This window comes from Sinocyclocheilus rhinocerous, unplaced genomic scaffold (assembly GCF_001515625.1).
Source record: "Sinocyclocheilus rhinocerous isolate Xijiao unplaced genomic scaffold, SAMN03320098_v1.1 scaffold1470, whole genome shotgun sequence".
Taxonomy (NCBI): Eukaryota; Metazoa; Chordata; class Actinopteri; order Cypriniformes; family Cyprinidae; genus Sinocyclocheilus; species Sinocyclocheilus rhinocerous.
In genome coordinates this window covers 78779-91093 of record NW_015652166.1, presented here as the reverse complement: position 1 = coordinate 91093, position 12315 = coordinate 78779, and the positions used below count along the sequence as shown (strand labels likewise).

At 37.7% G+C, this 12315-nt stretch overlaps 2 protein-coding genes across 6 annotated transcripts in view; one reads left to right on the top strand and one right to left on the bottom strand.

Moving 5' to 3' along the window:
• The window catches only part of LOC107713913 (CUGBP Elav-like family member 3), a 29382-nt gene that overhangs the window by 4266 nt on the left and 12801 nt on the right, over positions 1-12315 (bottom strand). Inside the window, exons 3-11 of one of the 4 annotated variants that reach the window (XM_016519562.1) lie at positions 11839-11887; positions 6727-6855; positions 6252-6331; positions 5843-5986; positions 4550-4736; positions 3528-3674; positions 2342-2410; positions 2158-2253; positions 1222-1365 (exon numbers count right to left, since the gene is read on the bottom strand). In XM_016519562.1, coding sequence (XP_016375048.1) covers positions 1222-1365; positions 2158-2253; positions 2342-2410; positions 3528-3674; positions 4550-4736; positions 5843-5986; positions 6252-6331; positions 6727-6855; positions 11839-11887 — 1045 coding nt within the window. The remainder of the gene's footprint in view (positions 1-1221; positions 1366-2157; positions 2254-2341; positions 2411-3527; positions 3675-4549; positions 4737-5842; positions 5987-6251; positions 6332-6726; positions 6856-11838; positions 11888-12315) is intronic. The other 3 variants (XM_016519563.1, XM_016519565.1, XM_016519566.1) reach the window with 3 other exon arrangements.
• On the top strand, positions 7594-11468 carry LOC107713914 (uncharacterized). Of its 2 annotated transcripts, none has more exons than XM_016519568.1 (5): positions 7594-7727; positions 7955-8021; positions 8702-8989; positions 9590-9895; positions 11130-11468. In XM_016519568.1, the coding sequence occupies exons 1-5, from the start codon at positions 7674-7676 to the stop codon at positions 11186-11188; spliced, it is 774 nt and encodes a 257-aa protein (XP_016375054.1). In that variant the 5' UTR covers positions 7594-7673; the 3' UTR covers positions 11189-11468. The 2 variants fall into 2 exon arrangements, with proteins under 2 accessions (XP_016375054.1, XP_016375053.1); XM_016519567.1 differs by having other exon boundaries at positions 10036-11468.

The following is a 12315-nucleotide window of genomic DNA, read 5'->3' as shown; positions in this document are numbered from 1 at the left end:
GAATCCCTCCCCCCCGCCTCCAGCCTCCGAGGCCCAGACTCCGCCTCGGCCCGTAGACCCAGCGGCTCCACCTCAGCTCATAGCTCCCTCGCCTCCACCGTCACCCGTTGATCCACCAGCTCCACCGGGCTCCCACGTCCCTCTGGCTCCGCCTTGGTCGGGCGTCGACCCGCCATCGTTCCATGGCTCCTCCCTCCGTCGGCTCCACCGTGGGCCGTCATTATGGCTGTGGCCTGAGTCCAGCTGGACTCCTCCTGCTCCAAGCCCCTCCTGGCTCCTCCCTCCATCATCTCCTCCCTGGACTCTGTCTGCCGGCCCCCTCTCGGGTGTCCGTCCTCCTCCAGAACCTCCTCCTTAGTTCCCACCCATTCCCCCCCTCTGTTGTTCTACGGTGCGAGGACGCACCTTCCGGGAGGGGGGCGATATGTCAGGGTTCTGGACTGTCTCTGTGTGTTTTGCTCACCGTGACCCAGTTTCTCCTCATGTTAATTGTGTTTAATTTGATTATGATTCCATGCACCTGTGTTCCCCTGATTGCCCTGTGTTTATTAGCCCCAGTCTGTGTAGTCTTCCTTTGTCGGTTCTACTCGTTGGATGTTGTGTTGTTCCCCTGTGTTTCCTGGATTAAAGACTGTTTATGTACTCCACGTCTCCTCGTTCCACGCTCCTCCCAGCACAGATCGTGACACAGTGTCCATGCAAAGTGCTGCTGTGCAGTTGCTGAGCTGTTCTGATTGGTCGATAGTGCCAGGATTATCACTGTTAACTAAAACTAAGACTAAAATAAAAGTTTTTTACTTGAAATAAAATAAACATGAACTGAAATAACTTATTTTATTTCAGCTAGTTGCCGAGGCACAATTTCTCTTTTTTTTTAGTAGTTGAAGTACTAAAATAACTTGAATTAAAAACTGAAACTTAATGAATACTATACAGACAGCTTAAAAAAAAAAAATTTTAAATGACGAAAACACTCAACAAAATTAATAAACCTTTAACCTAAATGAACATAAAAACAGAAAATACAAAATATCTAATTTGATCTAATTATAAAATAATAATAAAAAGAGTCTAAATGATAATACAATAACACCAGTGCATTGCTATGTGATAGCTGGGAATTGTGGGAGGTTTCTAGGTAGCTGCTACCTGTAGCTGAAGCGGTAAAGCATGACGCTGACGATTAGTGTTTTCCTGAACACATACGGTGCTCGTTCTTACCGAAGCACTTGCTTTGATTGGTGGCCCGATCGACAAAGACTTTTGCAGAAATGACGTTACCGAACGGCAGAAACATCTGGAGCATTTCTGAGTCAGTGAACTCCTGAGGCAAATGGTAAATGAAGATGTTACACCCCTCAGGACCTGCGGCACACACACACACACACACACACACACACACTAGACTTATAATGAGAAACTCATATGCAATGATTTATGAACACATATGCATTCATAAATAAACCAATAATTAACCATGCACTTGTGAAAAAGTACACTTAATTGTACTGAATGTGCACTTGTAGTGTACTTAAAATTCAGTAAGTACATTTAAAAAAAATACTTAAATACTTGAAGAGAGACACTTCTATGTTTCTTAACACACTTAAAAGAATGTCAATTTAAGAGTTTTATTTTAAAGTACATTTAAATCATTATGTTTTAATATTTTTTGTTGTGCTTTCAAAAAGTACACCTGTTTTGATTTTAATTGTAGTGTTATTTAAGATTACATTTAAAGTTCATTTTGTATTTTAAATGTATTAAATTGCAACTACATTTTTACAAATGTGTAATACATACATAGTTTCAATAGAAATAACATTAATGTATATTTTAGTTTATCATAAAGTTATAGTTTTAGTTTGTCAGTACACTGAGCAGCACTTTAACCATATTTCAAAGACAATACAAGTAATTATGAAATGGCATATAAAGATAAAAAAGTCCGACTTAAGTGGGTCAAAAAAAAACTCGTTCAGCTAATTGAATTTAATATCAATAAAATTATAGTACATTTTCATTTTATTGCATTAACATGCAATTAAATGTCAGGAAACATGCATTCATTTGACACTTTATTTTCCTAAGAAGTACTCTTTTTAAATTTGTGGAAGTACACAAACTGTCCTTTCTTTCAACAGGAAATGACATCACCTTCTCTCTGCTGCTGCTGCAGTTGTTGCTGGGAAACCAGGGTGGGTTGCTGTATATACGGCTGGCTGACCAATCCATATGCGGCTGGATAGGCTGCTGTGAAGCAGAGAGTTTGACACATGCTGATACAGATTGATGTGACACAAAACACGCTCGGTGAGAGACACTGCAGCAGCTCAGTCACCTGTATAGTGCTGCATGCCTGCGTACGCCTGCTGGAGCGGATCTAACGCCGCCACCACCGGACTCTGGGCTGGAGGAGTGATGAAGAGAAAGCATTTTTCAGTTTGTGAATAAATGTGAGTGGTTTTTGTGCATGCTAAACTCGCTGCCATGATGTTAGAGAACTGCGGGCAGGGGCGGACTGGCCATCTGGACTTTCTAGAGAAGGCCTGGCTGCTTCATCATCAAAGAGTAAGTGTCAGATTAAGACAAAAGGGGGCGCCAATGCAATCTTTTTTTTGGTAACACTTTAGAATACTGTTCCATCATTAATGAATAACTGCACAAGTAGCACAATATTAGCACTCTAGTAACTACTAGCATCTAACAAGAAACTCTTATTGATGAATTAGTAAGTAATAGTGCTTAGCTGAATGTGGTAGTTCACTATTAGCTAATCAGTAACTACTATTGTTTCATACCTCCGAACTACTAAGACCTACTGTATACAGGTTCATAATACTATGAATATTGCATAATGCATAATTAATTCTAAAGTGAAGGTCATGGTAACCCACTAGTAATGACCCAAGTATTACCAATTTCTTCAGAAGGAATTACTAATTATTTGGATCAGTATTCTAAATTAAAATCATTTATTCTAAATGAGTCATATCTAAGTTGTCACTTAGTACAACTCAACTAGTTCAAGTTGATTAAACTTATTTGAGTTGACTGAACTTAAAATTTTAAGGCAGTGGGGTTTTTTACAGTGTAAATGAAGTAGCCTACGCGTGCGCGCGCACACACACACACACACACACACACATATACAAAGACATATGAATACTCAAAATTGTAGAATAGTTCTGTTGTTTCTGGTTTCTACATTCTAATTTTATGTTTATCGTTATGTCATAATATACATTTTTGCGTTCTGCTCTTTTTATGTAGATTTCAAGTATTTTACTTCATACAATAATACATTTATTTCAATCACCATGGGTTTTGTGATGTTATTTGGCATAAATGCAATACATTGACTGCTGTAAAATGTGAGATAGTAGCGGCTGTTTGTAGTTGTAGGCGGGGCCTATTTGGGGGAAAATCCAGGGCCGTCTTTTACTCCCAGGCCGTCCCTGATTATAGGTAATCTCTAGTGTGCTCTGGGCAGTTTGAGTGCCTCCCAAAGCATTAGGGATTCTCACCATGATATGGATGAACACCGTTGGTGTAGATTTCTGAAGCTGGCAGTCCATTGGTGTTTACCGTTATGGGACCATAGCCGTTCACTCCGATTGGTAGAGGCAGAGCCGAGATGGGAGTGGCTGCAATAGTGGGCGGAGTGTTTGTACCTGTAGCCAATCACAGAGCAGCGTGGAGTTTAGACTGACGAGTAAAAGAACGGTAAACACTGAGCTCTTCACATACAGATCACCTTGTGAAAAAGAACGCTCTTGTATTGATTGTGCACTTGTAGTGTATAATATAATATTAATGAAATAAAAGGTCTTTTAAGTGCACTTAAAGAGAGACAATTCCATGACTTAAGTACACTTTTAAAAAGTGCACTTTGTAATAATATCAAATTAGAAGTTTCACTTTAAAGGACATTTTAAATCAATATGTTTTAATAATCTTTTGTCATGTTTTAAGATGTGTTGACTAACATACTTAAGCACAAGAACTTGATTATGATTTTAACTGTAGTGTGTTATTTGATATTACATATTAAAGTTAATGCATTTTAAAAGTACTAAAATACAAGTTTCAATAGAAATGTCATTAAAGTATATTTTAGTTTATCATAAAAGCTTGTCAGTATTCTGCAGTAACACTTTAACCATAATTATGCAATTACAAATAAAGATGTATTTAAGTCCTACTTAAGTGGGTCAAAACACTCTAAAGTTCAGATAACGGCATTTAATATAAATTTAAACTATAATACATCTTTATTTAATTGCAGATAACATGCATTTAAGTCTAAGAAAACATTACATTCAGTTTGCACTTAAGTATATTCTTTTAAAATACATTGTTCTGTAATAAGTACTCTTTTTAAAAGTATGCGAAAGTGCACCTTTTCCCACTTTTTTTTAAGTTTTCTGGTTTTTAGTTAATGTCTACCTTTATGTTTAACAAAATAAACCTTTAGCACACATGAAGACTTTCTTATCCACTCTGGTCTGAATATTGTAACGTAACCATATTATGATGTCATTCGGACCTGGTTCCTGAAGCACAGGTAGCTGTGCTGTGTGGTGAAGGTGGTGATCACCTGACGAGGGTGTGATGGGTGCAGCTATGATGCCGTTAGCACTGAGTGCTGCCATCTGCTGCATCTGCAGCGCCGCTACAGTAGATACAGGTGACAGGTATGACGACTGCGCAGCCAGCGCCTGCTGCTGAAGCAGCTGAGACAGACAGAGAGCAAAGAGTTAACGCTACACAACTTCAACATGCTTGAGTCTTCATCCCTGCACTTACAGCACAAGATAAATCCACAACGACTGTCATTAATAATGGAGAGAACAACAATATAACTGGAAACAGCAATATATGTGAGTGCAGGGATTAAAGCAGGGTCTGTAGTAAAGACAGGTGAAACACTGGATAAAGAGCTGTAGGCTCTGAGTGTTTCTTCAACTGCAGGCACTTTTATGGCCTAGGGCTTGATTTTTATTGCAGTCTGTTAAAACTCACTCTCTTTATTTTATTTACTTACATGGGAATAAACAAACTATTTAAATATTTATTGTGTGAAACTGATTCATGATATGTGTCATATAACATGACACAACAGAAAAATATATTGTTTATATATTATATATTTATAAAACAATGCAGTGTTGTTATTATTATTATTATTATTAGGGAAAATAATTTACATTATGAAGTCTCTTTTGCTTACCAAGGCTGCTTTTTTTTATATATAGTAAAAACAGTAATATTGTGAAATATTATTATAACTTTAAAATAGCTGTTTTCTATGTAATTGTATTGTGAAATGTAATTTATTTCTGTGGTCAAAGCTGAATTTTCAGCATCATTACTTCAGTCTTCAGTGCCACATGATCTTCAGAAATCATTCTAATATGCTGATTTGCTGCTCAAGAAACATTTCTGATTATTATCAATGTTGAAAACAGTTGTGCTGCACAATATTTTTGTGGAAACCGTAATATATTTTACTTTTCATGATTCACAGATGAATAGAAAGTTTAGAAGAACAGCATTTATTAGAAACAGAAATCTTTTGTAACATTATAAATGTCTTTACTGTCATTGAATAGTTCTTATTGAATAAAAGTATAACTGTGAATAAATGCAAAACCCCATTTAAAACTACTTTTCTTTCTACACTGATAACAATTGTATCATAGGTGTAGGGTTGGTGTAGGGCGATAGAAAATACAGTTTGTACAGTATAAAAACCATTACGCCTATGGAGAGTCCCCGTAAAATACCCACCAATACCAACATATATGTGTGTGTGTGTGTGTGTGTGTGTTGTACTCACTGCTTGTGTGTAGGCATTATATGCATTAAAGTTGAGCGTCACCGGACTGAAGATGTTGAGCTGCGAGGCCACCTGCTGCATGCGCCGCATCCCGCGCTCCTTCTCTGTGTCTGCAAACTTCACTACCAGACTGGAGGAGGCGCCCTGACCACACACAGACAGAGATTACAGCCAACGGGAGAGGAGGAGAGACCGAGAGGAGAGAGGAGGAGAGACCAAGAGGAGAGAGGAGGAGAGACCGAGAGGAGAGAGGAGGAGAGACCGAGGAGAGAAGAGAGAGGAGGAGAGACTGAGGAGAGAGGAGAGACCGAGGAGAGACCGAGAGGAGAGAGGAAAGACCGAGAGCAGAGAGGAGAGACCGAGAGCAGAGAGGAGGAGAGACCGAGAGGAGAGAGGAGGACACACTCACGGGAAGAATTCGGCTCCCATGCAGACTGTTAATGGCAGACTGGGCCTCTGAGTGACTCTGGAACTTCACAAACGCACAACCTGTGAAAACAAGACAAACATCAGATTGTGTGTGGCAGATTAAGTTTGTGTTTAACACAGTCTCCTGGCATGAAAATGTCCTCACCTTCAGTCCATCCAAGATGCAGATGAGTTTGTTTCTTCATCAGATTTGGAGAAATATAGCATTGCAAACACGCAGTCTTTGTCTTCTCAAGACATTAACTGGTGGACTGGAGTGCTGTGGATTACTTGTGGATTATTGTGATGCTTTTATCAGCTGTTTGGACTCTCATTCTGACGGCACCCATTCACTGCAGAGGATCCACTGCTGAGAAAGTGATGCAATGCTACATTTCTCCAAAACTCATCTACATGTTGGATGGTCTGAGGGTGAGGACATTTTCATTTCTGGGTGAACTATTCCTTTAACAGACCTTTGCTGGTGCCGTCAAGTCCTTTCAGTACCGTACACTCATCAATGCTCCCAAAAGGCTCAAACATCTTCCTCACATCCTCATCAGACTGCTGCTTTCCCAACATCCCCACAAACAGCTTTCTATCCTCTAAAAAGAGTGAAAATGGGAGAAATGGTCATGATCTGTTATTCAGTATCATGACTTTATTTCAATTCTAGCTTTTTTGTGAAGTGTGTCAGTATAAGTTGTAGTACCATCAGTGTCCAGGAGAGGGAGTTATAAACTGGCTGTAATATGAACTCTGCCTGCTTGTGTTAGTTTGATTATACAGTACTTGTAAGGCCCAAATGTCCTCACTAATACAACACTGTTGCAACATGCCTCTGATGTCATCACATCTCTATTCCTGGTATTTATCTACAGTACTAATGCAACTCTTCCACACTGCTCTCACTGTACGGCAGGCCGTTTTAACATCTATTGCTTAAACTGTATTGGTATAAAACACTGAAACAGAAATCTCATCTCTTGTCTTTTGCTGCATTACTATTTAACATTGATTGCATACTATAGAGAAAAGCTACTAGAAATATTATGAGTGCCTACTAAATTTGGAATGGGTTAACTTTTTAAAATTAAAAGCACTTTATATTTTCTAGTAAAAGAAATGCATGTTTATTGTCGAAAACCCAATGGTCACTGTTATATTACATTGTATTATTGAAAAAAAAAAAGGTGCCAGTAACATACAGATGCTAAAATTAACCATTTAAAATGAACTATACTGTTTTTTTAGTCGTTAGTATTCATTTAAATGTTCAAATGTCTTGCCATAGCTCTCTGGGAGGAGCTCTCTCTCTGTCGAACACAGAGAAAAGCGGAAGTAAAGACAGCTTGTTGTTATCTGCCGAAATGGCATCACAATAGAGTTTTAACTTTTTTTATGGTCATTTTGAGGGGAAAAAATGACTCTATTCAGCACTTGGAACTTTCAATTGTTGCTGCTGAATGCTTTTGCAGTGAGTTGAACTAAATATTTGGTCTCGTATTAGAGAGAGTCAGGCTTGTTTTCACCTGTCAGTGCGTCAGAGCAGAATTTTTCATTACAGTCAGAAGACTGTAATAAATCTGCAGTTAATCTTAGCGACCAGCCCACAAGTGTGATATGAATCATTGTATTGAGTGTATTTGAAGCTCAGCACAATGACTGACGTGACGTAATAGTATTTGCTGATGTGTGTTTCAGTGCATCATAATGAAGGCCATTCGGAATTTGATTTTGGCTTCAACATTTATGGTTGTACTTTATGAAGGTAGGAAACCTCTTTTTTTGTCTTTCCCTTTTTTATTTAGGTTGATTGTTGTGTTTTTATACAGTATAATTACCCAGAATCACAGCCATACTGATGTTCAGTACTAAGGCACTATACTGTATATTTCACATGCATTTGGTTGAGTAATAATTTTCTTGCAATTCAACTGCATGCATATGTATAGCAGCATATCTGTTCACTACACAGTATGTTTGCAAATAAATTCCCAGTAACACTTTAGAGTGTCCTTGTTATACATGTACTTACTATAGTAATAACAGCAAAATTACAAACAACTAACCCTAAATCAAACCTTAAATCTATGGTTAATACACTCTTACAAATAAAGGATCCAAAGGGATGTTTATCGCAGCAATGCTACAGAAGAGCCATTTTTGGTTCCTCAAAGAACATTTCAGTGATCAGTTCTTAAAAGAACCAGTTTATTCTTAGTGTGAAGAACATTTTAATCATCTAAAGAACCTTTTGTGCGATGGAAAGGTTCCACGGATGTTAAAGCTTCCACAGATGCCAATAAGGACCCTTTATTTTTAAGAGTGTATGGTTAATATTACTCAGTGCTTGTTTGTGTAATTGCACTGTAACAATGACACCTTTAAAAAAGTGTAACCAAAATTCCCTTCATTAGAGTGTCTATCTCTTCTGTGATTCTGTTTCAGGAGCGTTCTGCCACAGTATTCGGACTGATTTTGTGTTACTAAACCAACCGTACACATTCCCCGGTAACGCCAGCGGCTGTCATCACGCTGAATGGAGAAAGAGACCCCCCATAGACACCACTATCGCCACATACAAAAACCATGCGTTCACGACTGACAGAACTTTTGAGGAAGAATTCACATGTAAAGACAACCACCTGCTTCTCAAATCATCAAAATACACCGATCAGGGGCCCTATGAGTTCATCTGTAACGGGGTTCAAACTTTCATTCATCTGGATGTTTTATGTAAGTCTTTACTATATCTGATTCATACACTACCAGTCAAAAGTTTGGAGTAATTAAGATGTTTTTTTTGAATGTTTTTGTTTGTGGAAGCCATGCATTTTTTTTTTCAGGATTCTTTAATGAATAGAAAGTTTAAAAACAACATTTATTTGGAATAGAAATAATTTATAAATGTCTTTACCGAAGCTTTGATCAATTTAATGCATCCTTGAAATACTTTTATAATACGGTTTCCATAAAAATATTGTGCAGCACAACTGTTTTCAACACTGATAATAATCAGAAATGTTTCTCGAGCAGCAAATCAGCATATTAGAATGATTTCTGAAGATCATGTGACACTAAAGACACTGATGATGCTGAAAATTCAGCTTTGATAATTACAGTTTATCAGATATTTACATAGAAAACAGCTGTTTTAAATTGCAATAATATTTTGCAGTATTACTGTTTTTACTGTATTTTTCATTAAATAAATGACACTTTTAAAAAAAATAAAAAAATCTTAATAACCTTTTGACTGGTCGTGTATAAGAGAGCTACTTCAGTAGATCATCAGCACATGATCATGATTTAAATCATGTTCCCTATATACTGTAGATGCTCAAAATGAGAGCGCAGAAGAAACGGACAACATCACCCTGAACTGTTATGCGCACAATGCCAAAGATGTGAAGTGGCTGCATAACAACGAAAGTGTTTTGCACTACAAGATAAACGGATCCGAGAATCCTGGCAAAGGCTACGAGGGAAGAGTTTTTTTGCTGGAGAAGAATTGCTTCAAAACCGGCGATCTCTCTTTGACCATCACTCGTGTCCGCAAGGCAGATGCTGGAATATACCGTTGCTTTGTGGATGATGAAACGGTTAAAGGAAACCCACACGCCTATGTGCTGCATGTGAACGGTAAGACATGGGAAACTCGATTGCATTGTATTACATTTCATTTTACCAGTCAACGTTGGCATAACAACAATCCGGTGCATTTCACCCTGAAAAATGCAGTCAGAGTCTATAAGCCTGATTCTGTTGTTTAATTCACACAGAGAAAAACTCCGGTCCAGGAGACCAGACACACTCCAGCTGCAACGAAGCAATTCTGATCGTGCTCACTGTAGTTTTTGGGCTCATCTCAGTGATCAGTGTGACATATCTGATCACCATAGAACTACGCAATCGTCAATCCAAGTCCACTACAGCGACTCAGAGTAGTGAGGGTGACACCACTGAAACCCAGCGTATGCTGATGTCTGCTATTAGCACAACTTCACCCGTCAATGAAAGTCAGTCGGTGGTCACTCATCCTGTTCAGGAGAGCGACTCCACGGGAAATAAGCCTTCCAACACCAGGCCTATTTTGTAATCTGGTGAAACGAGGCCTGTGAAGATACAGTCAGCTAGGCCTGTTTCACACCGCAAGCAACAGAGCTTTACAGCATTTCTGCTGCATAACCAACTGCAATCAAATATTGATTTAGTGGGGCCAACTTTGATCGTTGTAGAATTGAATTTACTTGAGAAGCAGGACCACATTTACATGCAAACTGTAATGAATGTAAACGATCAAGTTTAAACATTACTCACTCCAGCATTAAATGTTTCTTGAAAGACTGTTTTAATTAAGTATGGAATAACTGACGATGGTTTCAGTGTGTTTGTGTGTGTGCGTGGAAGAAAGAATGTGTACATGTTTTTTAGCAGCAAAATTGTTTGTTATATGTCTTTGCAGTCAGTGTTGTTGTAGGCTTTGATTAATTTGCTGTTGCAGGGACTTAACTTAATAAATAACTTAAATAATATGACATGAAGCTGTAATGAGAGCCCTGGAACTACTTCATAGCTGGGCGTTTACTGGAAAATAATAATCGCACACCTTACAGTGTTCGTCAACCAATTAGAATCAAGCATTTAACAACCCTGTGATAAAATAGGTTTTTATTTTCATATACCCTAATATGGGCAACGAAAAGATTATGGTACATAGTTGCTGCTTACAACTTTTTTGGCATTTTGGTAATCTAGTCCATTTTATAGAAAAAGAAACTGAATCTTTGGTGAGAAAAAAGAGAGACTTTATATATATACAGTATATATTCTCAGCATTAGCCTTTTTAATGTTAATTTATTGAATGTTTTGTAGGAAGACTGTCTCATCAAAACCTCATGCATGAAGAGACTTCATATACAGCTCCTGTTTAGCACTTTTCTGAACACTTTACTGTGGCCTTTGCTATTTCATATATTTTCTGTTCTTTTTACGATATGCATTTCTCATTTTTATTTTCTAGTTAATGTGCACAGCTTTATATTTGTCGAGAGTGTTACTTGTAGCAGTTGAAATGTCTCATTAAAACGTTTTGCAGTAGTGTTAGTATAGTGGTTTCTAATGCTGACTGAACAATAAGGTTGTATCAGCAAACCAATGGAAGTATTCAGATTAATCAAATGTACAGGTGCCAGTCAATAAAATACATTTTATCTTGAACAAATGGTGTTGTTTTGAATTTACACACATTTGCACAAACTGTTTTCAGCATCAATGATGATTTGCTGCTCAAGCAACATTTCTCATTATTAGACTTGATTAGAATGATTTCTGAAGATCATGTGACACTGAAGACTGGAGTAATGATGCTGAAAATACAGCTTTGATCACAGAAATAAATTACATTTTAACAGATATTCACATAGAAAATGGTTACTTTAAATTTTAACATTTCACAATATTACTCTATAAATATAACTATATTTATGACCAACTGAATGCAGCCTTGATGAGCAGAAGATCTCACCAAGTCATTAGAAATCTTTATAATAAGCCAAATAAAGATGTATAACAGATGATTTACCTCCTCTCCCCTCACTGTTTGCAGGCTTCACTTGAATGGGCCGATTCATCTAAAAAATAAAAATGAATACAAATAATTAAAAATACATACAGACTCTATTCATGCATCATACAAGACAATTTTACCAATGGATTAAGACTTCCCATACACAGTACATAACCATAGCCTCCTGTTTTTAACATAACCTTGATGACTGCTACACCTATTTTTTTCCCCATGCGTTTATAATTTTGCTATCACTGTTTCATAAAAAACAGCACATAGCAATCTGTGGTCGCTCGCTTTGCATTAATGCTTAATGCTGATTTCCATATGCTCTTCAGCATTTATATCCTGTGACCTTTTGAACCTGCTGCCCTGCACTTAAACTAATGTGCACGGGATTGTAGAGATCAGCTTTAGAATGATGGCCATCTGATCTGGATTACAGAGATACAGAATTACACTGAACAACGTGTGTGTGTGTGTGTGTGTGTG

Excerpts from the sequence above, each read along its gene's own strand:
- LOC107713914 (XM_016519567.1), top strand. The coding sequence starts at position 7,674 with ATGACTCTATTCAGCACTTGGAACTTTCAATTGTTGCTGCTGAATGCT. Across the intron at positions 8,990-9,589 it reads CATTCATCTGGATGTTTTAT|ATGCTCAAAATGAGAGCGCA; the intron begins GTAAGTCTTTAC and ends TATATACTGTAG. Across the intron at positions 9,896-10,035 it reads CTATGTGCTGCATGTGAACG|AGAAAAACTCCGGTCCAGGA; the intron begins GTAAGACATGGG and ends TAATTCACACAG.